The sequence below is a fragment of the Meriones unguiculatus genome, chromosome 1 (assembly GCF_030254825.1).
Source record: "Meriones unguiculatus strain TT.TT164.6M chromosome 1, Bangor_MerUng_6.1, whole genome shotgun sequence".
In the NCBI taxonomy this organism is placed as follows: domain Eukaryota; kingdom Metazoa; phylum Chordata; class Mammalia; order Rodentia; family Muridae; genus Meriones; species Meriones unguiculatus.
Window position 1 is genome coordinate 189,957,867 of NC_083349.1, and position 23,713 is coordinate 189,981,579.

A 23,713-nucleotide genomic window follows, 5' to 3' on the forward strand; every position below is an offset into this window, starting at 1 on the left:
ACGCTTTCCACGTTTTGCATTTTTATGGATGCATCACAACAGCCCAATGAAATTCTGCTGCTGTCTGCACCTTGTAGATGAAGACACACACTCAGATGCAGACTCAGGAAGGTAGGCTCCAGAGCTCACGTCCACAGCCAGCAGGATATCCTGGCCATCCCAGGCCCCTTGGGTGATTGGAGTGGCACAGGGTAGGGACAAGAAGGCCAATAGAAAGTGGGGCATCTCCTGATCGTCTACACCCATTCCTGACTTTGTATCAGATCGCCAGGGTTGTGACAAATGTTCTGGATAATAAAAAAGGTCAGAACTCAAGTTCTAAATCCTAATGAAGCCATCTTTTTCTTTTAACTCCAAATTTTTCTTTGTTTCTTCCTTCTTCCTTTTTCCTTCCTTCCTCCCTCCCTCCCTCCCTCCCTCCTTCCCTTCCTTCCTTTTTCTGTGTGTATACCTGGGCATACCTCCAAGCATGTGGAAGTCAACGAACAACTTCTCTTGTTCTACCATGTGGGCTCAAGGGATCAAACCTCCGTGTTGAGGGTTGACTGCAAGTGCCTCTTCCCCCCAGCCTTCTCTTATGTGGCATTGATGATAGATGTGACTAGTGGGCTTGATGACCAGAGGGGAGGCAGTGTGAAATTCAACGCTGACATGATTCTAGCCCCAAAATGACTTGACCCCCCCCCATTTCCCACTGACTTCCATTTTTATTTGAAGTGCCGAATGTGAGACTCTGATGGTGACCCTTTCCTCTGCCAGGCCTTGGCCACCCCATCCACAGAGTGGGAACACAGGTAGGCTGGAAAACCCAGTGCTGACGAAAGGTGAGTCTCTGCTTCTCAGGGAGACAAGAGGAAGGAAGCACACTGCCTGTTTTTCCAGTTCAGGGTGAACCTCACTGTGCACCCAGCTGTGTGCTGATGTTGGGTCTCAGCTGCCCCGGGGAACACAGCAGCCACAGGAGAGAGGAGAGGTACACAACCGTAGTCTGTACTTCTCGGACCTGCTGTGGTACAGCTGGAGTGCCCCTGAGCAGCGGAGGGGACCCCCGGGGTACTGCTGTACACCAGATAATGCTCCAGTTACTTCACAGGACTGGTTCACTTAGCTGTCTTAGCTGACCGTGCAGAAACGGAAATGCAGCAAGATGAAGGAAATTGCCGAAGGCCACATAGCCAGTGACGGGGACAGCTGAGACTCAGGTGAGCAGACTCTAGAGTTTATAGTGGGTTTTTGTTTGTTTGTTTGTTTGTTTGTTTTGTTTTCTGGTGTTTTGAGTAAAATAAAGTCGAATAACTCGCTTGTGCATGCTGAGTAACCTCTGCCCCTGAGCCCAGCTCTGTGAAGCCTCATACTCCACTCCGCAGGTCTGAGCAACCCCAGCCCCAGTTTTATGAAGCTCCCAACTTTACTCCATATGTCTTAGCAACATGGAATTTCCTAGAAACAAATGACCCAGAAAAGCAGATGTGGTGGCTAAGGCACTGGTTTAATATGTTTGTGTTTGTTAATGCTTCAAACTGACAGAGTCTTAACTCCTTTCAACATACAATTCATAATATTAGCCATCCAGCCAAGAATGACTAGAAAATATGCAAAACCAAAGGGAAAAGGCAGTAACAGAAGCCAACACTAATACGGCACAGAGGTTAGCAAAGATACCAGGACTTTATAGCAGTTATTAAAACAAATTAGAGAAATAAAGGGAAAAAGGGAGGCACCATCCGCTGTGTGTGTGTGAGTGTGTGTGTCTGCCCTGCTGGGTATATGTATGCTTGGATGTGTGTGGGTGCATGTGGAGGTCTGAGATTGACCCTAGGTGTCTTCTCCCTCCACACTCTAGCTCAGTCTCTGAGCTAGGGTCTCTCGCCTGAACTCAGAGCTTGCTAACTGAGTGACTCTAGCTAGCCAGCTTGTCCCAGGACCCCCTCTTTCTGCCTCCTGGATGCTATGATGACAAGAGGACCACCATATTCACTCAGATTTCATGGGTACTGAAGATCTCAGTGTAGGTCTTGCTTGCATGTCAAGTTCTTCACTGACTGGGCCTTCTCCCCAGCCCCAGGGAGAAAACCTCCACCAAACAGCCAAGTGTAAGACAAGCACAACCTCCAAAGGGAGAGGTTTACCAGATGGCCTCAGATTCAAAGGGGAAAAAGGTGTTAGTGAACTTGAAGATGGATAATGAAAAAAATATTCAAGGAATAGAGAGGAAAGAAATTTTAAATTCAATAGGACAAAACATTACTGAGAGAAGGTGAAGAACTAACTAAGTAGATGCCTCAGGAGTGAGAAAACTTTGTTGCAGCCCTCATGATGACGTGGATCTATAATTTGGGCTTTGGCAGGATGGAGAGGCCAGCCTGGGCTACATAGGGAGACCCTGGCTTTTAAATAAATAAAAAGAGATGGAGAGGGAAGGAATGGGGTGGGGAGAGAGAGAGAGAGAAAGAGAAAGAGAAAGAGAAAGAGAAAGAGAAAGAGAGAGATATTAATTGATTTATAATTGGCCAAATTGGCCAAAAGTCAATCTAATCTCTATAAAAAAAATTCTGGGTGCTATCCTTGTAAAACTGAAAAGATCCCGGGGCTGGAGAGATGGCTCAGTGATTAAGAGAACTGGCTGTTCAATTCCCAGGACCCATCTGGCAGCTCACAACTATAACTCCAGTTCCAGGAGATCCAGTGCTGTCTTCTGACCTCTATGAGCTCCAGGCACATATCAAGATATCCACACACATAAAATAATGATAATTGTTCTTTTAAGATTTTTGTGTATCTGTTATGTATACAGGGTTCTGTCTGCATGTACACCTGTAGGCCAGAAGAGAGTACCAGATTTCATTATAGATGGTTGTGAGCCACCATGTATTGCTGGGAATTGAACTCAGGACCTTTAGAAGAGCAGCCAGTGCTCTAAACCTCTGAGCCATCTCTCCAGGCCGTAATAAATGTTTTTTTTTAAAAAGAAAATTTAAGACCTAGAATAGAATAAACTTGGAGAATTCACATTTCCTGATTTTACGCGTTTTGAATACCTGTTGTGATCAAAACAATGAGGCACCGGCACAGGGTAGACAGATGGACAATCGCAGTGGAGTGAAACTCAAAATTAGTTCAAGTTTCCTGTGAGTTTACAATAAAGTGATTTTCACCAAGCTAGGAAGACAACTGAACAGAGAAATAGGGGTCTTTCCAACAAGCTGAGGTGCTGAGAAAGAACATAGACAGAGCTCTTTCCCTCCAGCCTCAAAATTAACTCCAGACAGGACAAACTAATACAAATTATTTAATCTAACTATTCATTGTGAATTCAATTATCTAATGCAAAAGCTAAAGCTGTAAAAATGTTGGAAGAAGTCTTACAATCATGAATTAGGCAAAGATTTCCTACACTTGCCACCAAAAAATAAGCAGCAAAAGAGAAACAGATAAATTAGATGTAGTCAAAATCAAAACTATTTGCACTTCAAGGGACACTATCAAAAACCTGAAAATCTAACCCAGAAAACTGAGAGGAGATATTTTCCAAATCAGATATGTGGTAAAGAGACTTATGTTTAGAATATGTAAAGAACCCTTGCCACCAGCTGGTGGTGATACACAGCGTTAATTCTGGCATTTGGGAGGCAGAGGCAGAGGCAGGTGGATCTCTATGAGCGTGAAGCCAGCTTGGTCTACAGAGAGGAACCCTGTCTTGAAAAAAAACATGAAGGAAGGAAGGAAGGAAGGAAGGAAGGAAGGAAGGAAGGAAGGAAGGAAGGAAAGAAAGAAAGAAAGAAGAACCCTTGCCACTCAATAATAAACAATAAACAAAGGAGATGTGAAAAGACATCTCTCTGAAGACATAACATGGACAAAGTCTTTAAAGGTTGCTCAATGTCTTCAGCCATCAGGACACCCAATTTAAAGCCACGTGAAATAACAGTGGACACCTGCCAGATTGTAGTAATGAAAAAGGACAAGCATATTGGCAAAGGTGTGGAAACACTGTAATCCTCGCAGCTGCTCAGATGACAGCTTCTTCGGAAAACAGTCTCTCCCCTTCTCAAAACATTATGTGTTGAGCTGGGCGTGGGATGTACTTCTTTAACCCCCAAAACTTGAGAGGCTGAGGCAGGCAGATCTCTGAGTTTGAGGACAGCCTAGCCTACATATAAAGTTCCAGGCTAGCTAAGGGTACATAAGTGACACCTTGCCTCAAAAAGGAGAATAAAATGTTTAACTGTTATGTATTGAATTTCATCTAGCAACTCCTTCATAGGCGTATACCCAGGAGAAATGAAAATAGATGTTGACACCCAAACTTGGACATGAATATTCATAATAGCCTGATAACTATAACACCCGAGTGAACGTCGGTGGATGAAGGAGTGAACAAGTTGTGACACATAAAGGAATGTTATTTAGACAGAAAAGAAATGAAAACCTGCCACGCCTTTATCCCCGGCACTTGGGAGGCTGTGGCAAGACAACTGCTTTGAGTTCAAGGCCAGCCTAGCTGGCACAGCGAGACCCTGTCTCAACACCCTTCCCACACACACGAAGACAAGGAGATAATAGTAAATGCTACATCATGACTGAATCATGAAAACATTGACAATAAGTGAAAGAGGTCAGCTGCAGTAGGTCAGACATCAGCTCAGTTTAATAGAATGCCTCCGGAGAGACAAATTAGCGCCTTCCTCAGATTGGACGCATCAAAGGGCTGAGGGTGCTGGAGAAAACAGTATTCTGACATCTGTGTGGTGATGGTTACACATCCCTGTGAATAGATCACCAGACAAACTGAACACTTTAGACGAGGGAATTTCATGTATGTGATCGTATTTCAGTAAAGCCGAAATATTTTTAGAAATAAGAGATTCGTAGTGATCTATTAAATACTTTAACAGACATTTATAATGCATACATATTTAATGCTCTAAGATGCATTTTTTCCCCCTCTGGAATTCCTGAGAAGAAGAAAGGGAGAATAGGGCAGAGAGAGATGTCTGAAGAAACCATGTCTATATTTTTTAAGTTTGGTAAAATAAATAACCTATGGATTGCCTAAGAAAATCTAGAATATTCATGTCATTGAGCCTCACATGGACTTTCACAAAAAGGAAAGAAAATCACACTTATAGCCATCGTGGTCAAACTTCTTGAAACAAACAAAACAAACAACAAAACAGCAAAGAGTATTTTAAAAGGAATGGAGGACAGGGAGACAGGACACATTACACAAAAGGAACAAGAGCAGAAGTGACCAGCCACTTGCCACAGGAAACCACAGAGGCCAGAGATGTCTGTATGGGTAGAGCAAATATTTGGATTTAAGTAGGAATTCTCTCCACCTTTGAAAGGAAGGTAAAATAATGATATTTTCCTAAAATGAAAGACAGAAAGATTTGTCACAAAAACTGCTGTAACACATTGGAATCATGTCTGTAAAAAAAATTTTTTTTTTTTTTGAGATAGGATCTTCCTAGGTATCCCAGCCTGGCTTGAGCTCACAATCCTCCTGCCTCAGCCTCCTGAGAACTGGAATTACAAGCAAGTGCCACCGTGCCTGGCCATCCTGTAAATTCTTAACACTGCTTCTGTCAGTAGGTGATGTCTGATTATTTCCGCCCGCACCCCTTAATAAGTGCTAGCCTAGTGCCTGGCTTCTAACAAGCGCTGTAGGGAAGTACGTAGGTAACCATTTCCACCGAACTCTCTGGAAACAGGTGCTTTGGATCCCTGACCCATTATGTCAGAGTTCTGCCCGTGGGGAAGGCATGATGGTGATGTCACACAGGAAGGCACATAAAGGGTCACTTCTGAGCAGACTGAGTGTTCCCAGCAGGGGCTCCAGACGTGTGGGTGACTCTGGGAGGACTCCCTAGTGGCACTGGTGACCAGCCACCGGGTTGTGAGGACACTGGAGTAACTCACAGAGAGGACCACTGGCAAAGAACGAAGGTCCCCAGCCAAGGCCGGTGTCATAATTGAAATGTCTCTCCAGTTATCCCCACCGTCATCACTGGGGACTTGTGCATATGACTTTATTGGGGGGGGTATGGATGTGACTGAGGACCCGAGGACGGGAAGATCATCTTGTATTGCCGAGAGGACCCTAAGAACAATCACGCATGTTCTGAGGAAGGCGGCGGCAGTTCAGGGTGTCAGTGTTGGTGTGCTGTATAGTAACCTCAAGTGAGCCTCAGCAGAATACAGAATAAACACACCTCAGCACACGCGAGGAAGTAGAAATGTCCCTGACAAGGCAAGTATGCACTACTGAAAGACTCGATGACACGGACGGCATCTCAGGTAGATGGGCGCAGCCGGGCGCAGAAGGGGACAGTGTGAGTGGGTTAGCTCGTACACATGACGTTCAAAGATAGCTAGCGGGTGGGCGTGAAGGACTTTTCGGGATGATGAGCATTTTCCATATTCCAGTTGGGTTGCTGATCGCATGATGTGCACGTTAAGGTCATCTCTTTGTGAGGCGGTGTGTTTCAGTGTAGGAAAAACTGGCTTATGTTAATAACACCCGCCTAGCCACTCAACTCCTCAGATGGGCGCCTGGGAGGAGTTCAGGGAGCGAAGGCCCAGATGTTCCTCCTGTGATCATGACCTTCATAGTTTCCCAGCCCCTGTTCGCACACGCCACTGTCAGGGGCCACAGCCAGGTTTCCTGGAGACTATTTATTTTCTTTTAATTAATTAATTTAAGTTTTAAATTAATTTATTCCTTGGCAATTTCACACACACACACACACACACATATAAAATACATTCTGGTCACACCTAGAACCTGCCCTATCTTATCACCATCCCTTGCTCCGAGTCTCCTCAACAAGTACCCTCCCACCATCATTTCTAACGATTTTTTTAACGTTATTTTTAAGTGTGTATGTGTTGGGGTGGCGTACACACCGGTGTCTGTGGTGGCCAGAACTGCAGGATCCCCACGGAGGTGGAGTTACACAGGGCGTGAGGAAGGGAACTCAGGTCGTCTGCAAGAGCAGCGTGTGCTCTGAGCCATCCCTCCAGCGCCATCAGGATGGCGTGTGTGACCCGCTGGGTTTAAGCGGGGCTGTGTACTCGGCACGCTGTGACGCGTTTGTTGCAGCTTGGGCAACTCACCAGTGGCTCCACCGCTAAGGACACTGACTTCCTCTCCCACAGCAGCCATCGCTGCCAGTCACACTTGCGGAAGGGGCCAGGCCCCACCCACGAGCACCTCCATTATCTATGACGGAATGCTGAGCCTTGTTCAAAGTCATCCCAGCCACTTTGAGATCGTAAGTGTGACAGAGGCTTAGTGCCTGAAACACCGCACTTCACAGCCCCCGTTCTCATCGTCTGGCCCTTCTGTTCTTTCTGCACCACGGGGGTGTCTTGAGTGACCCGACCACCACCGTCCTTATAGAGGTGCTGGCGTAGACTACCGAATCCCCTTCCATGGAGGTATCCAAGTTACATAGATTCTGTGTGGGTGTTGTAACAGAACAGGAAAGGCTATGACCTGAAAGAGCCCATTGGCCTGGGAGGGCATCGCCTTGCCTGGGGACACAGGAGTTAACTATGGCCCCAGCACCTGACTTTGAGCCAGCTTGGCCTCTGCTGCAGCTGGAGAACAACCCAGGAAGCCTTCATGGACCCAGAGCTAGCCTGGGTGAGGCTGAAAACATCAGACTGGCTTTCACAGGTCTGGGACTAGGCCTGTTTGCCTCAGGGACCCTGGCGTCCCACATAGGAACTGTCCCTTGGGAACTCTTGACACCAACACCGTGACTTCCCTGCTCTGCCGTGCACCCTCTGTCCTTGAACACCACGGTTCTCCTCTCTCTCCTAAAGAGCTCCTCCCCTAATGAAATTCTGCGTATCTTTCAGGTCTCAGATTTAAAGTCTTCTTTACTCTTCTAAAACTAAGTCGGACCTCTTACCTCTATTTCTTTTTCTTCTTAATTACCACAAACCGTTTTTATTGTGGTAAAAATACATATAGCCTAACAGTTGACAGTTTTGCTATTTAAGATGTTTAATTCTCTGGCCCTGGGTATTTTTTCCTTTCTTTTCTTTACTACATTAAAAAATATATATATATTTGTAGCTGGGCAGTGTTGACGCACACTTTTAATCCCAGAGGCAGGCTGATCTCTGTGAGTTCAAGGCCAGCCTGGACTACAAAGCGAGTCCAGGACAGCCAAGGCTACACAGAGAAACCCTGTCATGAAAAACTAAAATAAACAAACAAACAAACAATATTTATGTGTTTGGGGAATATGCATGTGAGGTCAGAGGACAACTTGTAGTAGTTGGCTCTCTTTTTCTACCACATGGGGACTGAACTTAAATCATTAGGCTTGGTGGTGAGCAACTTTTCTGGCTGAGCAGTCTGACCAGCGTACCCACACCTGTTCCTGGCACTGGGAGCAGAACCCATGTACTCATAAAAGCCAAACGAGTACCTACCACTCTCTTTCTCTCTCTCTCACACACACACACATGCATTTTTTCTTCACATTTTAAAATTACTTTTTTGTATCCATCATTAAGCTTACACTTTAATTACTAATTTCATAATTATGTGTTGGTGCCTGTCTTCTTGGCCCAGAGGTAAGCTCCTTAAGGCAAAGACTCGCTTCGAAGTCCATGATGTTCTCTAGCGCTGAGTGCAATTCCTGAGTATTCAACAATGTTTTGAATGAATGAGTGTATTATAAAACAGGGAAACAATGGAGATACCAACGCATGAAGAAGAAAGGAAAGACAAGCCCCACTTCCGTACTATGCAAAGTGGGCAGTGGGAGTCCGTAAGAACACCTGAACCGGAAGGACACTTGGACATGTAGTACCTTCCCACTCTGATTGCTCCTCTTGGGCTGGCACGTCCTGAGATGGACCGCTCTCTCCCTGCCATCCTTGGCAAGCTTTGTGCTTGAGGACAGCCTTTCTTGCCTAGCTTGCTGCAGCCTCCTGGACTGTCTTCCATGATGAGCTCTCTGGTGGGGTGGGGGAGCCCCTTCCACATCCACTTTTGTCAGGCAGAGCGGAGAGAGTAGCAGGCGACTCAGGGTGGCTCTGGGAAGTTTGGAGCCAGCGATTCTACGGACCCATCTCCTGCCTCCCTTCTCCCAGCTGTCGCATATCTGGTCCCCTTGTAGCCACCGTCACACCCATTCCTTTCTCCCCCCTGACAGCCACCTGCTATGAGTGGCTCTGGAGCCTTCAAAGGATGAAGGGATGAAGCTATCTGCTTCCTCTACCTCTCTGGCTGGCTGCCCGAGGCCTGCCGATCATAAGTAAGGCCCATCAGACTCTAGGCCCCTGAGATACCCAGCCTTCCGGTCGGTCTGTTCCTCCGCCTCCAGCCAAGCCCTCTGCAGCCGTGGGAGGAGAGAGGGAGCAAGGATCTCAGAGCTTATAGGGAGTTTCTGGCATGACCGTCCCTGCCAGATGCCCAGGAGCAGCTCTCCCTGGTCACAGATGTGCCAGCTTCGGTGCCTCCAATAAGGGAGCCACGATCTCTCCTTGCAGCTACACTGCAAGGCTTCTAGGATACATTAACCTGCCCTACTGGACATATGGGGAAACTGAGGCTCAGAGAAGGTACGTCTTGCCTTGAGTCACAGGGTAAGCCAGGAGCAGAGCCTGACCAGAGCCCAAGTCATGAGCTTTGCAGCCTTCTGCAGAGATGTCCTGGGGTTTGCTCTGGGGTTTGCTGTACCTGTGGTATGTGACCCCGGAGCCCTGAAGCCACCTTCATGCATGAGCAAGGTCAAGTGAGGTCAGACCTTTCATCTTTAATTGCACAGAGAGACACACTGAAACTCAGAGAGGCTCAACAATCCACCTGAATTCACTCAGAAAGAAAGTTGTGGAGCTGATACTCCAACTGTGGGCTTTCTGTCCTCGTCTGACTTGCAGGGCCCTGAACCTGTGCTGCCTTCCATGACAGAACCCTTCCCTGTCCAAGCTGAAGCTGGTCCCCAGGCTTGACTCCATGTTATCAGTGAAGCAGAACCAGGGTCTATGCGCTCAGGCATTCGGCTTCCTCCCTAGTGGCCAAGCCCCCGTCAATACAGGCCTGATACACGGACTTCAGCAAACCCGGGGCCCACTGACCCTACCCAGCCCCTCATTCAGTAGAACCGGGGCCTTTGAGAACCAGTAGACCCGTTCTTTATTTCCAAGGGCCGAACTTCTCAGACATCTGTGTGCACCACCTGTGCTGGTGGGCTAGCCCCTGCTCAGCTCAGCGAGGGCTCCCAGGGCAGACCTAGAGCGTCCAAGGGCCCAGGCCTTTCTGCTCCAACAGCCCATGTTCAGAGCCGTAGCTGTTCTCCTCTGATTGCTGTTCCTACAGGGGGAAGGGTGATCAGCATCTGGGTGATCATAGCCCACGCTGGCCTGGCAAGTTTGTCCAGAGGACCTAATGGGGCGTATTAACACGTCTCCCTGCCCCACCTCTCCGCACAGTTCTTATGAGGACAGCCGCCATGTTCTTGTAGCACAAACTCTTGCAGGTTCTGCACGTTATCAGGCCTCAGCACTTACCCTTAAACTTCCCTGTATGCAACCCACCCGCTTGGCACACTGCTGTCCCCGAGCCCCTGACCTCCACTATTCTGCTCTTACTCCCTCACGGGGTACAGACGCACTTCCTCCATAGCAGAGGATTTGGACAACCTCAGTCACTGCTCATGTACTGACAGAGAGGGCCGGGGCTTGCCAAGGTCATTGCAGGCTAGAGCTGGGACCATGGACGGTCACCTAAACTTATGATCATTGACTCCACCTCCGACCCCGGGAAGACAGAGGGACACGTTTATTGACTAAAAACTTTTCTTAATACCAATGTGACTCGTTCCTCCGTCGAATCTCTACTGGCCACCAGAGGAACAGCCATGCTGAAAAGCCCTCCAAAAGATGAGGGTCCCTGCCCCATTCCTATTCCTTCACAGGGATCAGGCGAAGAAGCCAAGGCTCAGAAGGACACGCCGCTTGCCCCAGGGCTACGGCAGAGGAAACCCGGCCTGAGCAACATGGACTGAGACCCCGAGTGCTGGACTCACCCGGTTTGCGAGTTGTCTTGGGTGGGTCCCATGCTGGCGCCCTGCTGCTGATCGTCTCTGCTGTCAGGCATGTCGGAGTCCCCGGACAGACAGCAGTGCCCTGCTTCAGAACCGCGTGGCATCTCCTGTGGGCATTCACCGAAGACAGTGCGGTCTCCCACAGTGAAAGGCTGGCCTTGAGTGGGCAGTGGGGGCGGGCAGGGGCAGAGGTAGGCGGGGCCTGGAGTGACCCACAGGGCCCCATTTCCTCTCTGTTTTCAGAGGCTCAGAATGTTCCTAGGCAGTGAAGTTGCTCGGGACTAAAACTTTCCTTTTCTTCCTGGTTTCGCCACACTCAAGATGAGGAGAATTTCAATGAAGCCAGCCTTCATTTTTATGCAAATCGGCCCCCGGTTCTCCCAGAAGGTCTGGCCAATGGGCTTAGAGCTTCTAGGCCCCCAGAAAACCTTCTTACTGTCTTTAAAGGGGCTCTTTGGAGCAAAGGGGTTCCCAGAACAAATCCGGACCCTGAGCCTGAGGTGGCTGCTGGTCCCGGTCCCTATCAGCTTGAACAAACGAAGGCAACCCAGGAGGGGTTGTCCCGGGCCCCTGGCTCCAGATCCCATACTGCACACATCAGGAGAGCCCACAGCTCCTGCTTTCGAAAAGCCCAGTACTGGGGGGCCAACGCGAAATTGCCAATAGGGAGGACTACCATATAGCTCATAGAAGCATCTTCACTAAAGCAGGCCTAAGAGGGAACCCCAAAACAGGGCCATTCAGGGACACCTAGACACAAGAAGATTCGCCCCTTTAGTGTAAGGAGGAAGGGCTAGTTGGCAGGCAGCCATGAGCAGAGGCAGGAAATGCACAGGGCAGGCACTTGTCTCTGACTACCAGGAAGTTCCTCTAAGGTGAGCTATAGATTCACTCCTGTGGCTGGCATCACAGAAACACTTAATCTAGATGGCTTAGAGGGCCGCAAATGCATTCTCTGGAGTTCTGGAGGCCAGGGGCCTGAAATCCAGGTGTGAAAGGACCTTGCTCGCAGGAAGGCTGCTTGCCTCTGTCCTGATTTCTGCAGGCCTCGGCCCCTGCTTGTGTTCCTTGGCTTCCTCCACTTCCCCACAGCCGTCTTCCCCTCTGTCTGTAGCTCTGTTTTCTTCCAAGGGCATCAGACACTAGACTGAGACCCATCACAATCCTGTGTGAGTTCACCTTAGCTGATTGCACCTGATAAACCCCACTTCCAAGCCAGACTGCTCTCTGGGGCTCTGCGTGAACCTTAGTTTGGGGCAGGCAAATTTTAGCTCAGTGCAGATTGTGCACAGAAGGTTTTAGCAGGGGTTCCAATTGTTACTGGGGAAATCGGGGTTCCCTCCGTCAGTCTGTGGTCTTGTTAATGAAAGAATTTAGAAACAGACATAGAAGGAAGCCTGAAAATTACTTTATTATAATTTGGGAGAAAAACAGCATGGCAGGTAAGGTTAAAAAATATCCTGACGTCTGCTAGAGGAGGGCCATGGAAGGTCAAGTTTACGTTAGGAATGAGGGTCGGAGAAGTGGTGAGCGATAAAGCATAGTCAGGCTTTTGGCTGGGATCTAAACCACAGGCAAGAAGAAGGAGAAAGAAAAGTGGGTCTAATACCAGACTGCAGATAGGAATTCATAGGGTTGGGGGATGGGGGTCCCTGAAAGCTGTACTGGCGGCAGAGAGAGATGAATCAAGGGAGGCCAGAAGAAAACGTAGTTCAGAATGACTTAGCTAGCTAGGCTGGTTCAACATCTCAAGTCTGACCCCAAGCAGTTTATTTTTGGTATATTTAAACACAGTACAGCTTTGGGGGGGGGGAGGTATAGTTTCCTCTTGACAAGTATCACAACAAAGCTTAAGGCATGGCTTTAGGGCTTTTAGGCCACATCTAAGCTCCTTTGTAAAGCTTTTGCCAACTACCTTCCACTAGAATTCATTCCACTGACTGAGAACCAGTATTCAGTCTGAGGGTCTGGGGAGGAAGGTTTGTAATAAACATGACAGCAAACTCTTTTGCAAAGAACACATTATTCGGGCAAGGCCTGGCTCTGAAGATAATAAAGGTACCCAGGTTATTAACCCATCTATTCCCAGCCTTCTGGATGGGAAGCAGGCATGCACATCCCTTCCGCTGAAGAAAAAGGCCTGCATGTTTAACAGTCTTGGATTCTCTGTTGCTATCTGTAAATACATGGACCAGGCTCTTTTGTCTCCCAAGACAAAAGATTACAGCAAGGACAAGTGACTAGAAACAGACATAGAGACCATTTATTGAAAAAGAGAAAACTGTCTCAAGAGTAAGAGTGGGCTGTGGGGCATGTGGACAGTGCCACCAGAAGCTGGCATGGAACAGGCCAGCTGGAGCATGTTCAAATCCCGGAAATCTCAAACCCGAGATCCCAAATCTTGTCGTGAGTCAGCAGGAGCGGGACTGCTCCCTCCTTCCTCTGTGGTCACAGGAATTCTCCCCCAGGTAAACAGAGCCTCACCAGCATCTTGGCCCCAGCAGGAACCCCTCCCCACTCCCCAAGATTCCTATAGCAATTCTTCACCCAGGAATAAAGGCACACATAAAGTTTTTTACTGAATGTTGTCTAAGAGCTGCTGTTTTCATCCTCAGAGAAGGTCCCATACTGTCCCCCATCCACTGTCCCACCTCCATCCCTGTGTCTGTGTCCCCCATTCCCCACCCCCTGCACTCCCAGCCAGACTGGAATCCTGTAGATCCCCCCAACACACACACACACAGTTCCGGACTCTGCTTCATTCTTCTCTGCTCAGTGTCTGGGCACCAAACTCCTTGGTGTGGCTTTCAATGATCTCCACTCTGCTGTCATGCTAAGAGATGTCCCCAAGAAGATCAACAAGTCTGCTGGGCACAGGTGATGCCACTCTAGATGACTAAGAAATACAGGCCTGTCCCCAAGCAATTCAGGGCATGGGCCACATCCCCCTACTGCTGCCTCCACAGTACAGTTGAGGGACTGGGCAGGAGGCCCAAGTCTGCCTCAAGATTCCCTTTCGCTTTGTACTGATCCCCATGTCTCCATGGGCCTCAGTTTGAACTCTGTAGGTCATGACATGATGGCCTGGAGGCTGCCCAAAGTGACTGTCAGCTCCAACTGGACATGAGGAAGTAATGGAGAGAGCTTTGCCAGGGGCTGATTGGCTGATTGGAAGTGATGCCAGTGTGTCCCCACTGTGGAGGAACTGAACCAGAAGGTGGAAGGGACGTGGAATTGTTGGCTTTTAGTTTCAGAAGCCTTGTTCAAGATGAAAGCTGGGGAAAGGTTTGGCGAGATGAGTGACGTGGGGCAGGGGTTGGGGGTTGGGGAGACCTGACTGGCCCTTGCTTAGGTCAGTGAGAGCTGAGGATGGTAGTGACCAGCAAATTGATGAAGCTCCATGGTGCCCAGGAAATGCCACAGAGGAATGAATACCAGAGGCAACAAGGTCCGGGCAGCCCTATGTCCCAGAGCGGGAGGTGGCCTGCGTGTCAGTCGGTGTGAGCAGAGGGCTGGCGGGTGGGCAACAGGGGCTGATGAGAACCGACCCTTAGTCACGTTAGGGAGGCTGCTCTAGCCGAGACTGAAAATGGCAGTTTAGTTTCCTCCTGCAAAACAAATACAGCGATCATGGTGGTTATTCTGTCTGCCAGAGTCCCTCTGTCCGTTTTCCTGGCTGCTGCCCTAGACTGAAAGGGCTAACCCTGGACGCCTCCACCCTGGGATTTCCTGGCCTCTGGTCTCTGGGTAAGTTAGGCCAAGTCAGCGTGGTGGTGGGAGAGCAGAAAGTGCTAAGACTGTGCTGTATTTGGGTGCTATGAGTGGCGTATGTATCTGTGCTTGTGGGTATATGCAGGAGTGTAGGGGTTTGAGAGGCCCGGGAGGGGGTGTCAGGTGTCTTCTATTTCTTTCTTCTCTGTTCCCCTGAGGCCTAAGCCTCAGATTCAGCTAGGCCAGCTGTCCAGCAGTCTCAGGCAGCCTCTCCTTTCTGCCCCTCCCCGACCCCACCGGGCAGGGGTTGCAAGATGGGCTTTTTCCTGAGTGCTGGGGGCTCTGAACTCAGGTCCCCATGCTGTGCAGCAAGCACTCTTGCCCACTTAGTCATTTCTTCAGCTCTGAACTTGACATTTTGATGCCTCTCCCTCCCTCCCTCTCTTTCCCTCCCTTCCTCCCTGTGGCTACACTTTTGGCAGCAGCAAAGTCCTTGTCCTTGTAACTAGCTACATTCATACTGTGCAGTTCCTCCCTGGCCCCGGGTAGGAGAGAAGTTCCCCCAACCACAGCCTTCACAGAGAGCTGCATCTGACAGGGCAGATGGGAGTAGACGGGGTGGACACAGTGAGGTCTGGTGAGACTCAGACCTGAGCTCAGCTCCTGGTCCTTCCGCTGAGGAGCTGTGTGATCTTGACCAAGACCCTCCATATCTCCTAGCCTGAGCTGTTGCTGCAAAGGTGGGTTAATACCACCATTTCACAGCACTGTAGGCCAGGAATGAATTGGATGATTGGGAAGACATCAGTGGGAAAGATGCTCTGGGTTGCTATGACACACATAAAATAAAATAACCATTAAATGAAAAAAAAAAACATGAAAATTATCTTTACTAAGCTGAGTTTTATTTTTAGTTTAAGAAATCTTCAGTTTGCCTTAAATTCATCAGTTGTTCTTTTAAAGGGGTAGCAGGTGGGTAAGACCTTGGTGACCCCTCTTCTCTTTTAGTCCTTGTGTCTCTCTTTTAAAATATTTTATTTTTGTTTTTTATCTGTGTGAGTGTTTACCTGCATGTTAAGTGTGTGACTCTCCTGCATGAAGCATCTGCAGAGGCCAGGAGAGGGCATCAGATTTTCCTGGCGTTACAGATGGTTGTGAGCTGCCATGCTGGTGCCAGGAGCTGAACCCAGATCCTCTGCAAGAGCAGCCGGTGCTCCTAACTGCTGGGCCATCTCTCCAGCCCCGGACCAGCCTCTCTATCTTCTGCAAGGGACAGGGGCTGCCTGACTACACGTTGGGGGTGACAATGTGTTAGCCTCAAAGGCATCTTAGAAAAAAGCAAGGCACAAGCTTTCTTCTAAAATCTGGTTTCTGTGAGTGAGTTGTCCGTGGTTCACACTGCTGTTTGCTTTCTTTACCCTCCATCCTAGATCTCGCTGGATATTTTACCTGCAGAGTATTTTCTGAATGCCGCCATGTTTGTGTGTCTTGAATTCGTATTCAGTGTGTGTATAATTTAAGATTTCAGTGGCGATCACAGGGCAAATGATCAATTTCGTTTAAGTTTTCATTTGCCAAACTATATGAAAAATGATCCCTACACACCAACACCTGGCTATTGTTATAGAAGTAAGTACTTACTTTAAAAAAAAACAAACAAACATTTTCTTCTTTGTAAATGTCTTTAAATGCTTGCAGGTTAAAATTTAAACAAAACTGAACCTTTCAAGAAGTTGAATGTAAATAATGGATGCCCAGAATGCATTTTTTTTAAATTTTTAATTGTGTGTGTGTGTGTGTGTGTGTGTGTGTGTGTGCAGGCATGTGCACACGCCATGCTGTGGTGGCTCTGATGAGAATGGCCCCATGGGCTCATATTTTTGAATATTTGGTCTCCAGTTGGTGGACTGTTTTAAAATGGGATAGCCTTATTGGAGGGCGTGTGTCACTGGGGTAGGCTTTAAAGTTTCAAAAGCCCATGCCAGAAAGCTTAAATGGAATCACCAAATAAAGGGGGAAACAAAGCCCCGACCAGACCTCTCTCACCACCAAATGGAACCTTCAGTGCTAGGAATGGGTTACTGTGAACTGAGTTGTTGGCCAAAGGGGCCCCGTGGAAACCCTTAAACAACTCAGGCTACTGGTTACTCCCTACAGACTGATGGCGAGGCCCTGCTGTTAAAGACATCACTCACATTACATGGAGAAGCTGAGCTGCTGCCTACCTAAAGCATTTACCCCTACTGACTAGTATTCTGACTAGTGCATTCCAGTATACTAGAAGGTGTTTTGCACACTACCAGAGGAGCAAGGTAAACAGCAACCCAGTGAACTACAACAGTGAGCAGCCTGCGAGACATACTGGTACAGTAGTGGCACAAACGTGGAAATAACCAACCGCTATCTGAAATCAAGGCCCACTCCATAAGATAAAACCCACACTCCACACTGCCCTGGTGGCCTAGGGGGAAAACAACTACTATTGTTCTGCTAAAGAAATGTAGCAATAAAATGGCTGCTGGTGACGTCCTGCCACACCCACAGATCTGTGTCTTACTTGGCCATCATCAGAGAAGCTTCCTCTTGCAGTATATGGGAAGGTATACGAAGAACCACAAATACGTTTTTATGTACATATAAACTCACAGACACTGTGGTAACACGCACAGGGCCTACACAGGTCTCAGTGGCATTTTGGAGGGTCATTTATTTGTGTCTCATAAAGCTTTGTCAGAGCACCTTTCTTTAAACCTTACAGATTTTGCTTGTATATTTTGGTTTCCGGTTTTGTCTTTATGGGTTTTCTGTGTGCACCTATGTGTCTGTCTCAGAGCTTATGTCTCTTGTGTTTTTTCTTTGCCTTTCTTTTTTTTTCTCTGTTTGTTTTGCCCATTCTAGTTTGTTTATTTTTGTCTTCTTTCATTTTCACTTTTTTTTTTTAATTTCTATTTATTTGCTAATGAGAAAGAGAAAGAAAGGGTGTGGATTTGGGTGGGCGGGGAATCAGAGAGGATCTGGGAAGAGTTAGGGGAGGGGAAACCATAATCAAAATATATTGTATGAAAAATATTTTTTCAATTAAAAAAAAAAAGCCCATTCCAGTCCTGCTCTCTGCCTCCATCTTGCAGCAGTGAGCTCCCCAGCCCCATCTTCGCTGTCTGTGTCTGCAGCCATGCTCCAGGGTCAGGACGATGATGGACTAGCCCGCCGTGGAAACTGTGAGGCCCACTGCACACGCTTTCAGAAGTTTCTCAGTCACGGTGTCCCATTGTGGCGGTGGAACAGTGAGACACACGGCGTGTGTGGGGATCAGAGGGCAATGTTTCGGGAATCTCCTCCTGCTACCTGCACACCTGAGGGATGCGGGGCAGACGGTCTGGCTTGGTAGCAAGTGAGTTACCTGCTGAGTCTTCTTGCCAACCCATAGACTGCATTTAAAAAGTTGGGCTTTTCTTTCTGTCATCCCTTATCTAGTTCATAAATAGATGGTGGGGAGGATTATTCAGAGCAGAGAAGGGTGACCGTTGGGGTGGTTGCCTTTTGGAACATAGAGGAGGTGGTTATGGTTGGCTCTTTGAGAAATAGTTACGTGCTCTCTGTCCCTGTTGGAGAACTGGGAACAAAGCAAGACAGTCTGTGTCAGTGAATAGCTGCCTGTGGCGTTCTGACACTTTGAAACAAATATATCATGTACTGGACACTCCTGGGCCTCTCTGTCCTTATTTGGAGAACTTGGCCTATCTAGACCACAAATTCAGACTACAGAAGAAACACACACAACAGAGAAATTGATAGCCTCCCCCACCCTCACCTCCCAGCCCCTCAAAAGAAAAACCCCCGCAGTGTGGCAGATTTAAAGAAATATCTGTGTCTAATGCAAAGGTACCAGTGTTCAACTGGAACCGAGTTCTGTGTCAGTGGCTCTCAAACCTCATAACGCTGCAGCCCTTTAATACAGCACCTCATGCTGTGGTGACGCCCCAACCATAAAATTACGTTCATTGCCACTTCATAACTGTAATTTTGGTAGTTAGAAATATTTGACACACAGGAGATCTGACATGCAGCTCCAAAGGGGTCGCAACCCACAGGCTGAGAGCCACTGCTCTAAAGCAGCCGCTTTCTTAAAGATTACGGCTTTTTTATTTTCTTGTCTTTAATTTGTTGTTATTACAGGGGGCTCATGCTTGTGGAGGCAGAGAACAGCTTTGTGGAGCGGGTTCTTCCTATCCGCCGTAATGTGCGTTTGATCCCAGGTTCGCCTGGCAACAGCCTTTACTCTGAGGCAGCTCTCCAGCCCGAAGATGTTATTTTTGCTCTAGGTAACATCTACAAAACAGAACTAACTTGAAAAATGAGATTTTCATGTTTTGTTTTATCTTTTCCTTCTGCATTTATTTATTTATTTAGGCAGGGTTTCTCTGTGTAGCCCTGACCGTCCTAGACTCTCTTTCTAGACCAAGCTGGTCTTGAACTCGCAGAGATCCTCCTGCCTCTGCCTCCCCAGTGCCGGGATTAAAAATATGCCCCAGCATGACCTGCCTGTGCTTTGATTTTTAAAGGTTTGTGTTTCCTAGTTCTGTCAGGTATTTGACTGCCTAGTCTTATCGTGGGGCTGGAGAGAAGGATCAGCTATTAAGAGCAGTTGCTCTTCTTGCAGAGGACCTGAGGCAGATTCCCAGAACTCACGCTGGAGAGTTCATAACCACCTGTAACTCAAGCTCCGGGGGATCCCGTGCTCCCTTCTAGCTTCCTTGCGAACAAATGCATGTGCACATATACACAAACACACACACACACAAATAAAAGATAAATCTTTAAAAATTATCTTGTACTTTATGTTTTTGTTTGTGTGTTTGTTGTTTTGATACAGGGTTCCACTTTGCAGCTCCGGCTATCCTGGTTGGTACTCACTATGTAGACAAGGTTCATTCTAATTAGTGTCATTCAGATTTAAAAAAAAAAAAATCTGCCGTTTTGGGCAGCTCCGTTATTTGAAAGCCTGGAGTATGTCTATCTGCCCCAGTGAGCAAGTGTTTCGTTTCTGTATGAGATGAACTGTCAGAAAGTGAGCGTGCTTCTAGTCCCTGACACCATTCCCTAAATCTGTCAGGTCTGAATTGTCTTACTTTTGTCAGTGTTGTTGAGCAGAAATTCTGCATTTTGTTCCAACAGAGAAGCCGAGGTGAGGCTCGAAGGACATCTGTGCCGTGTTGGCTGACCGCCGCTGTGTACACTAGAAGCTTCTACGATGTTGCAAAGCCTCGGAGGACACTTCAGCAGGTGTCCCAGAAACCTTAACGATGCTAACCTCTTCCCGGTTCCTGTTCATTGTTTCTAATTGTGTTGGGGCTGTTTTCTTTCGGCAATGATAATTAAACACACCCTAATACTGTGCACTCCAAGCCAAGCCTCCCAGTAGTTAAAAGAGACATTGGTCGCCAAAGGGCTCATCTATAGGCAGGTATTTAATCTTCAAAGTACTTTTTTAAAAAACGTTTGCTTTTGTTGGTTGTGTTTTGTATAACTTTATAAACGTTGTCTTCTGACAGTCTACAGCAGTGTTTGCTCTTGACAGCTGTACTTGTGTGTGGGCGTGTGTATGTGGTATGTGTGCGTATGTTTGCCCAGGTGTCTGTGGAGGCCAGAGATTACCATCTGGAATCCTTCAGACTGTCTTTGCTCCCCACCTTATTTTTCTATACAGGGACTCTTGTTGAGCTGGAAGCTCACCGACCAGCGAGACTGACTGGCCAGTGAGCTCCGGGGTGCTACTTTGCTCTGCCCTGTCCAGTGCTGGGATTGCAGACATGCACCCCTTTACCTGGCTCTTATGTGGGTCCTGGAGATATGAACAAGGACTTTACTGACTAAGCTATCTCCTTAGTCGGGTGATTACTGCTTTTTATACATTAACATTGTTTTACATTTGTGTGTGTGTGTTTAGAAGTTGGAGGACAACTAGTGGTATTTGGTTCTTTCCTTGCAGCAGGAATAGAACTTAGGCTATTTTGACAGAAAGTGCCTTTACCCACTGAGTCGTATTACTTGCCCCTAATTTGTCTCCAGTTGGCCTGTTGAGGGCACCTGGCATCTGGTAGGGCTGCTGGGGTCCAGACTCTGACCCTAACAACTTCGGTGACAGTTCAAACCAACACAAAAACGATGCTGTCCATGAAGTACTGGCTAAGCTTGGGTGGTAAAAACAGCCGTGGCAGCCTGTTCCTCTCTCAGGTGAGACGGCTTGGAGATGGAGGGCAGTAGCAGGAAGGGAGAGTGACCCACGTAGAGGAGGAGGACTGGAGGTGGCAAAGGACTGATTGTGTTGAAAGTGGAGCCCCTGCCTGCCCTCAGCCGTGGGCAGCTGACCTTGACCATGCTGAGCTTCCCACAGGCGGGAGTCATGACTCCCGTGGGCAGGAAGGCCAGCAGGACCTGCTAGCACTCAGATCTGACCGTGTGCTGTCCCTCTGCCAGAAGCGTCCGGCTCACAGCAGAAGCTGGAGTTCCTACTTGGGCCGCAGCCTGCTGTTCTCTGACCTTGGCTTCTCCAGCTCGCTCTTCTGGCAACAGTCACACTCGCCCCTTGCTGCTATGCAAAAGCTACAAGCAGACTCCTTCCTCTGGGTCTTTGCACCCTCCTCTGCCTGGAACAGTTTCCCTCTGTCCTGAACAACTTACCCATTCACCTCCTAATCCCTACCACAGAATCACTTCTGAGCGTCCAATATGAACCCTGCGCCACCAGCAGCTCCTCTTCTGTCTGTTTTCCTCCTCCACCCTGGCCAACAGCACTGTGACACATGGAGTCTTTCGCCACGTGCTTCATCGCTCCTTAGACGCAGGGGTTTCTGTGATTCTCACTCTTAGCCTCAGTAGTTTGGCTTTATCCCAGATCTGCCTTTCCACAGTTTCAGTTACCAATGGTCAAGCACCGCCCGAATAGATGAAATGGAAAGTTCTGGACTCAAAGAACTCACACAATTTGATTTGTGTCCTGTTCTGAGGGTGACTTGAATGTAAGTGCCAATGCATGGCACCCGATCTGATACTGAGATGGCTAAACCGAGATTGGGCTGGACATAGGGCTGGCTGACTTCTGGGGCAGAAGAGAGAGGGCTGGCCGGCAAGGGGCTTCCATCACACTGCTCAGAGCAGCTTCTCCAGGACGGATGGAGGAGGCAGTGGAAACCACATGCAGCCCCTCGATGCCTGCCCTGTGTAACTCTCCTCACACAGGCAGATCTTCCTAGAGCTGAGACAGTCTGAGAGAGTTAGGCTGTAACTGCAGAGCACAATAATTACACTATACATCCTACTCTAATTCTGCTACTTTTGTTATTACTTACTCATCTTTTACTGTACCTAATTCATAAATTAGATTGACTCATGGGTCCCGACACACGAGGCATCTATAAGGTTGGTCTAAGCCATCTATTTGGGGCCTGCCCTGGCTAGTTTCATCTCAACTTGAAACAAGCTAGAGATTTTTGGAAAGGGACACTCACTTGAGGAAATGCCCCCACTAAGACTGATCGGGAGGGCACAGCTCACTGGAGGGAATCCATCCCTGGGGTGGTTGTGCTGGGTCTTGTATGGTGATCCGGGGTTCTACAAGAAAGCAGGCTGAGCAAGCCATGAGGAACAAGCCAGTAAGCAGCTCTTCTCCGTGGCCTCTGCATCAGCTCTGGGCCCCAGGTTATAGCCTTGGCTTCTCCTAATGCACTGTGATTCAGGGTATGTAAGCCAAATAAACCCTTTCCTCCCCAAGCTGCTTTTGGTCACCGTGTTTCACCGCAGCAATGAAAACCCTAAGACAGGACCTAGGTTTAACCTCCATGAGTGAGGGAGGTAGAGTGCAGCAGTCTGAAAGCGTGCCCAGTGTGGAGCAGGCACCCCAGCAACATCTGTCCGTGGAGGGGACTGTGCTCTGTCAGGGCAAAGTGATGCCCTGTGGACCAGCCCACTGTGGCAGGAAAGACTACTCCCCTTAGAAACGCCAGTGTCTCCAAGTAAAAAGTGGAATGGCTGAGGGGAGGCCACAACCTGAGGTGTGCTCACAAATGGGGAAAACAAGATGATGGGAAATAATCAAGAAAAGCAACTTATAAAGCCAAATCATGGCAGTGGAGCCCACCTGCCTGCCACATCTGGCACGCGGTGGCTTGGGTAGCCCAGCACCGGGCTCTGCTGCCTCCTTCATTTTCCTCTGCCACTGTAGGCTGGAAACTTGTGTGTGTGTGAATGTATGTTTGTGTGGCATGAGTGCACAAGTGTGTGCACATGAGGCCGGAGGTTGAGATTAGGTGTCTTCCTCCATTGCTCTTCAGCCCTGTACCGTGGCAGGGTCGCCCACGGGACCCACAGCTCGCTGAGCTGGCTGGTCTTGCCAGTCAGCTCGCTCACCCTCTGTTTGAGTGCTGGGCTCACAGGCCTGGAGTCACACAGTTACACAGGTGCAAGCCATCTTTAATCCAAGCCATCTCCCATAATTTAATAGTTTTACTTACCTCAACTCACTTCTAAAACTTAAAAACTAGGCTTTAGTTTTATCCTAAGAAATTCTACCTGTGAAATCACAAACTGAAGGGCTTATATCTATATTCACATATACATATTTTCTAATATATTGAATATAATATGAAACAAATTTTCAAATGCTTGTCCACCTATCACCTAGTTTATTATGGGATGTTTTGGAATTGTATATAGAAATTGTTGGGGAAATGATTTTTTTTAAAGAATGTTTTTGTTAGTATTTATTTAAAAATGGTGCCATGCACACAACCAATCTTATATGAAAGAGTGTATTCAGGTGAAGGGAAGCAGAAGAGAGTTAGGGCCTGAGTGAGCCATGAGGGCAGGGAGGGGGGTAGATAGGGGTACCCCAACAGAGAAACAACAAGGGCAAGAGAGCAAGATGGGGGGTT

The 23,713-nt window shown here is 48.1% G+C and overlaps 1 protein-coding gene and 1 long non-coding RNA gene across 2 annotated transcripts in view; one reads left to right on the forward strand and one right to left on the reverse strand.

Moving 5' to 3' along the window:
- Positions 1 to 11,380, reverse strand: part of Acsbg1 (acyl-CoA synthetase bubblegum family member 1) — a 56,453-nt gene extending 45,073 nt beyond the window's left edge. The window contains exon 1 of the mRNA XM_021643102.2: positions 11,055 to 11,380. Within this exon, the coding sequence (XP_021498777.1) occupies positions 11,055 to 11,176 (122 nt within the window). The 5' untranslated portion in view covers positions 11,177 to 11,380. The remainder of the gene's footprint in view (positions 1 to 11,054) is intronic.
- Positions 11,381 to 14,559: 3,179 nt separating this feature from the next.
- Positions 14,560 to 20,254, forward strand: LOC132652398 (uncharacterized). Its single transcript, XR_009589934.1, has 4 exons — positions 14,560 to 14,819; positions 17,912 to 18,174; positions 18,960 to 19,105; positions 19,959 to 20,254. It is a non-coding gene; the product is annotated as an uncharacterized LOC132652398 (long non-coding RNA).
- The last annotated feature ends 3,459 nt before the right edge of the window (positions 20,255 to 23,713 follow it).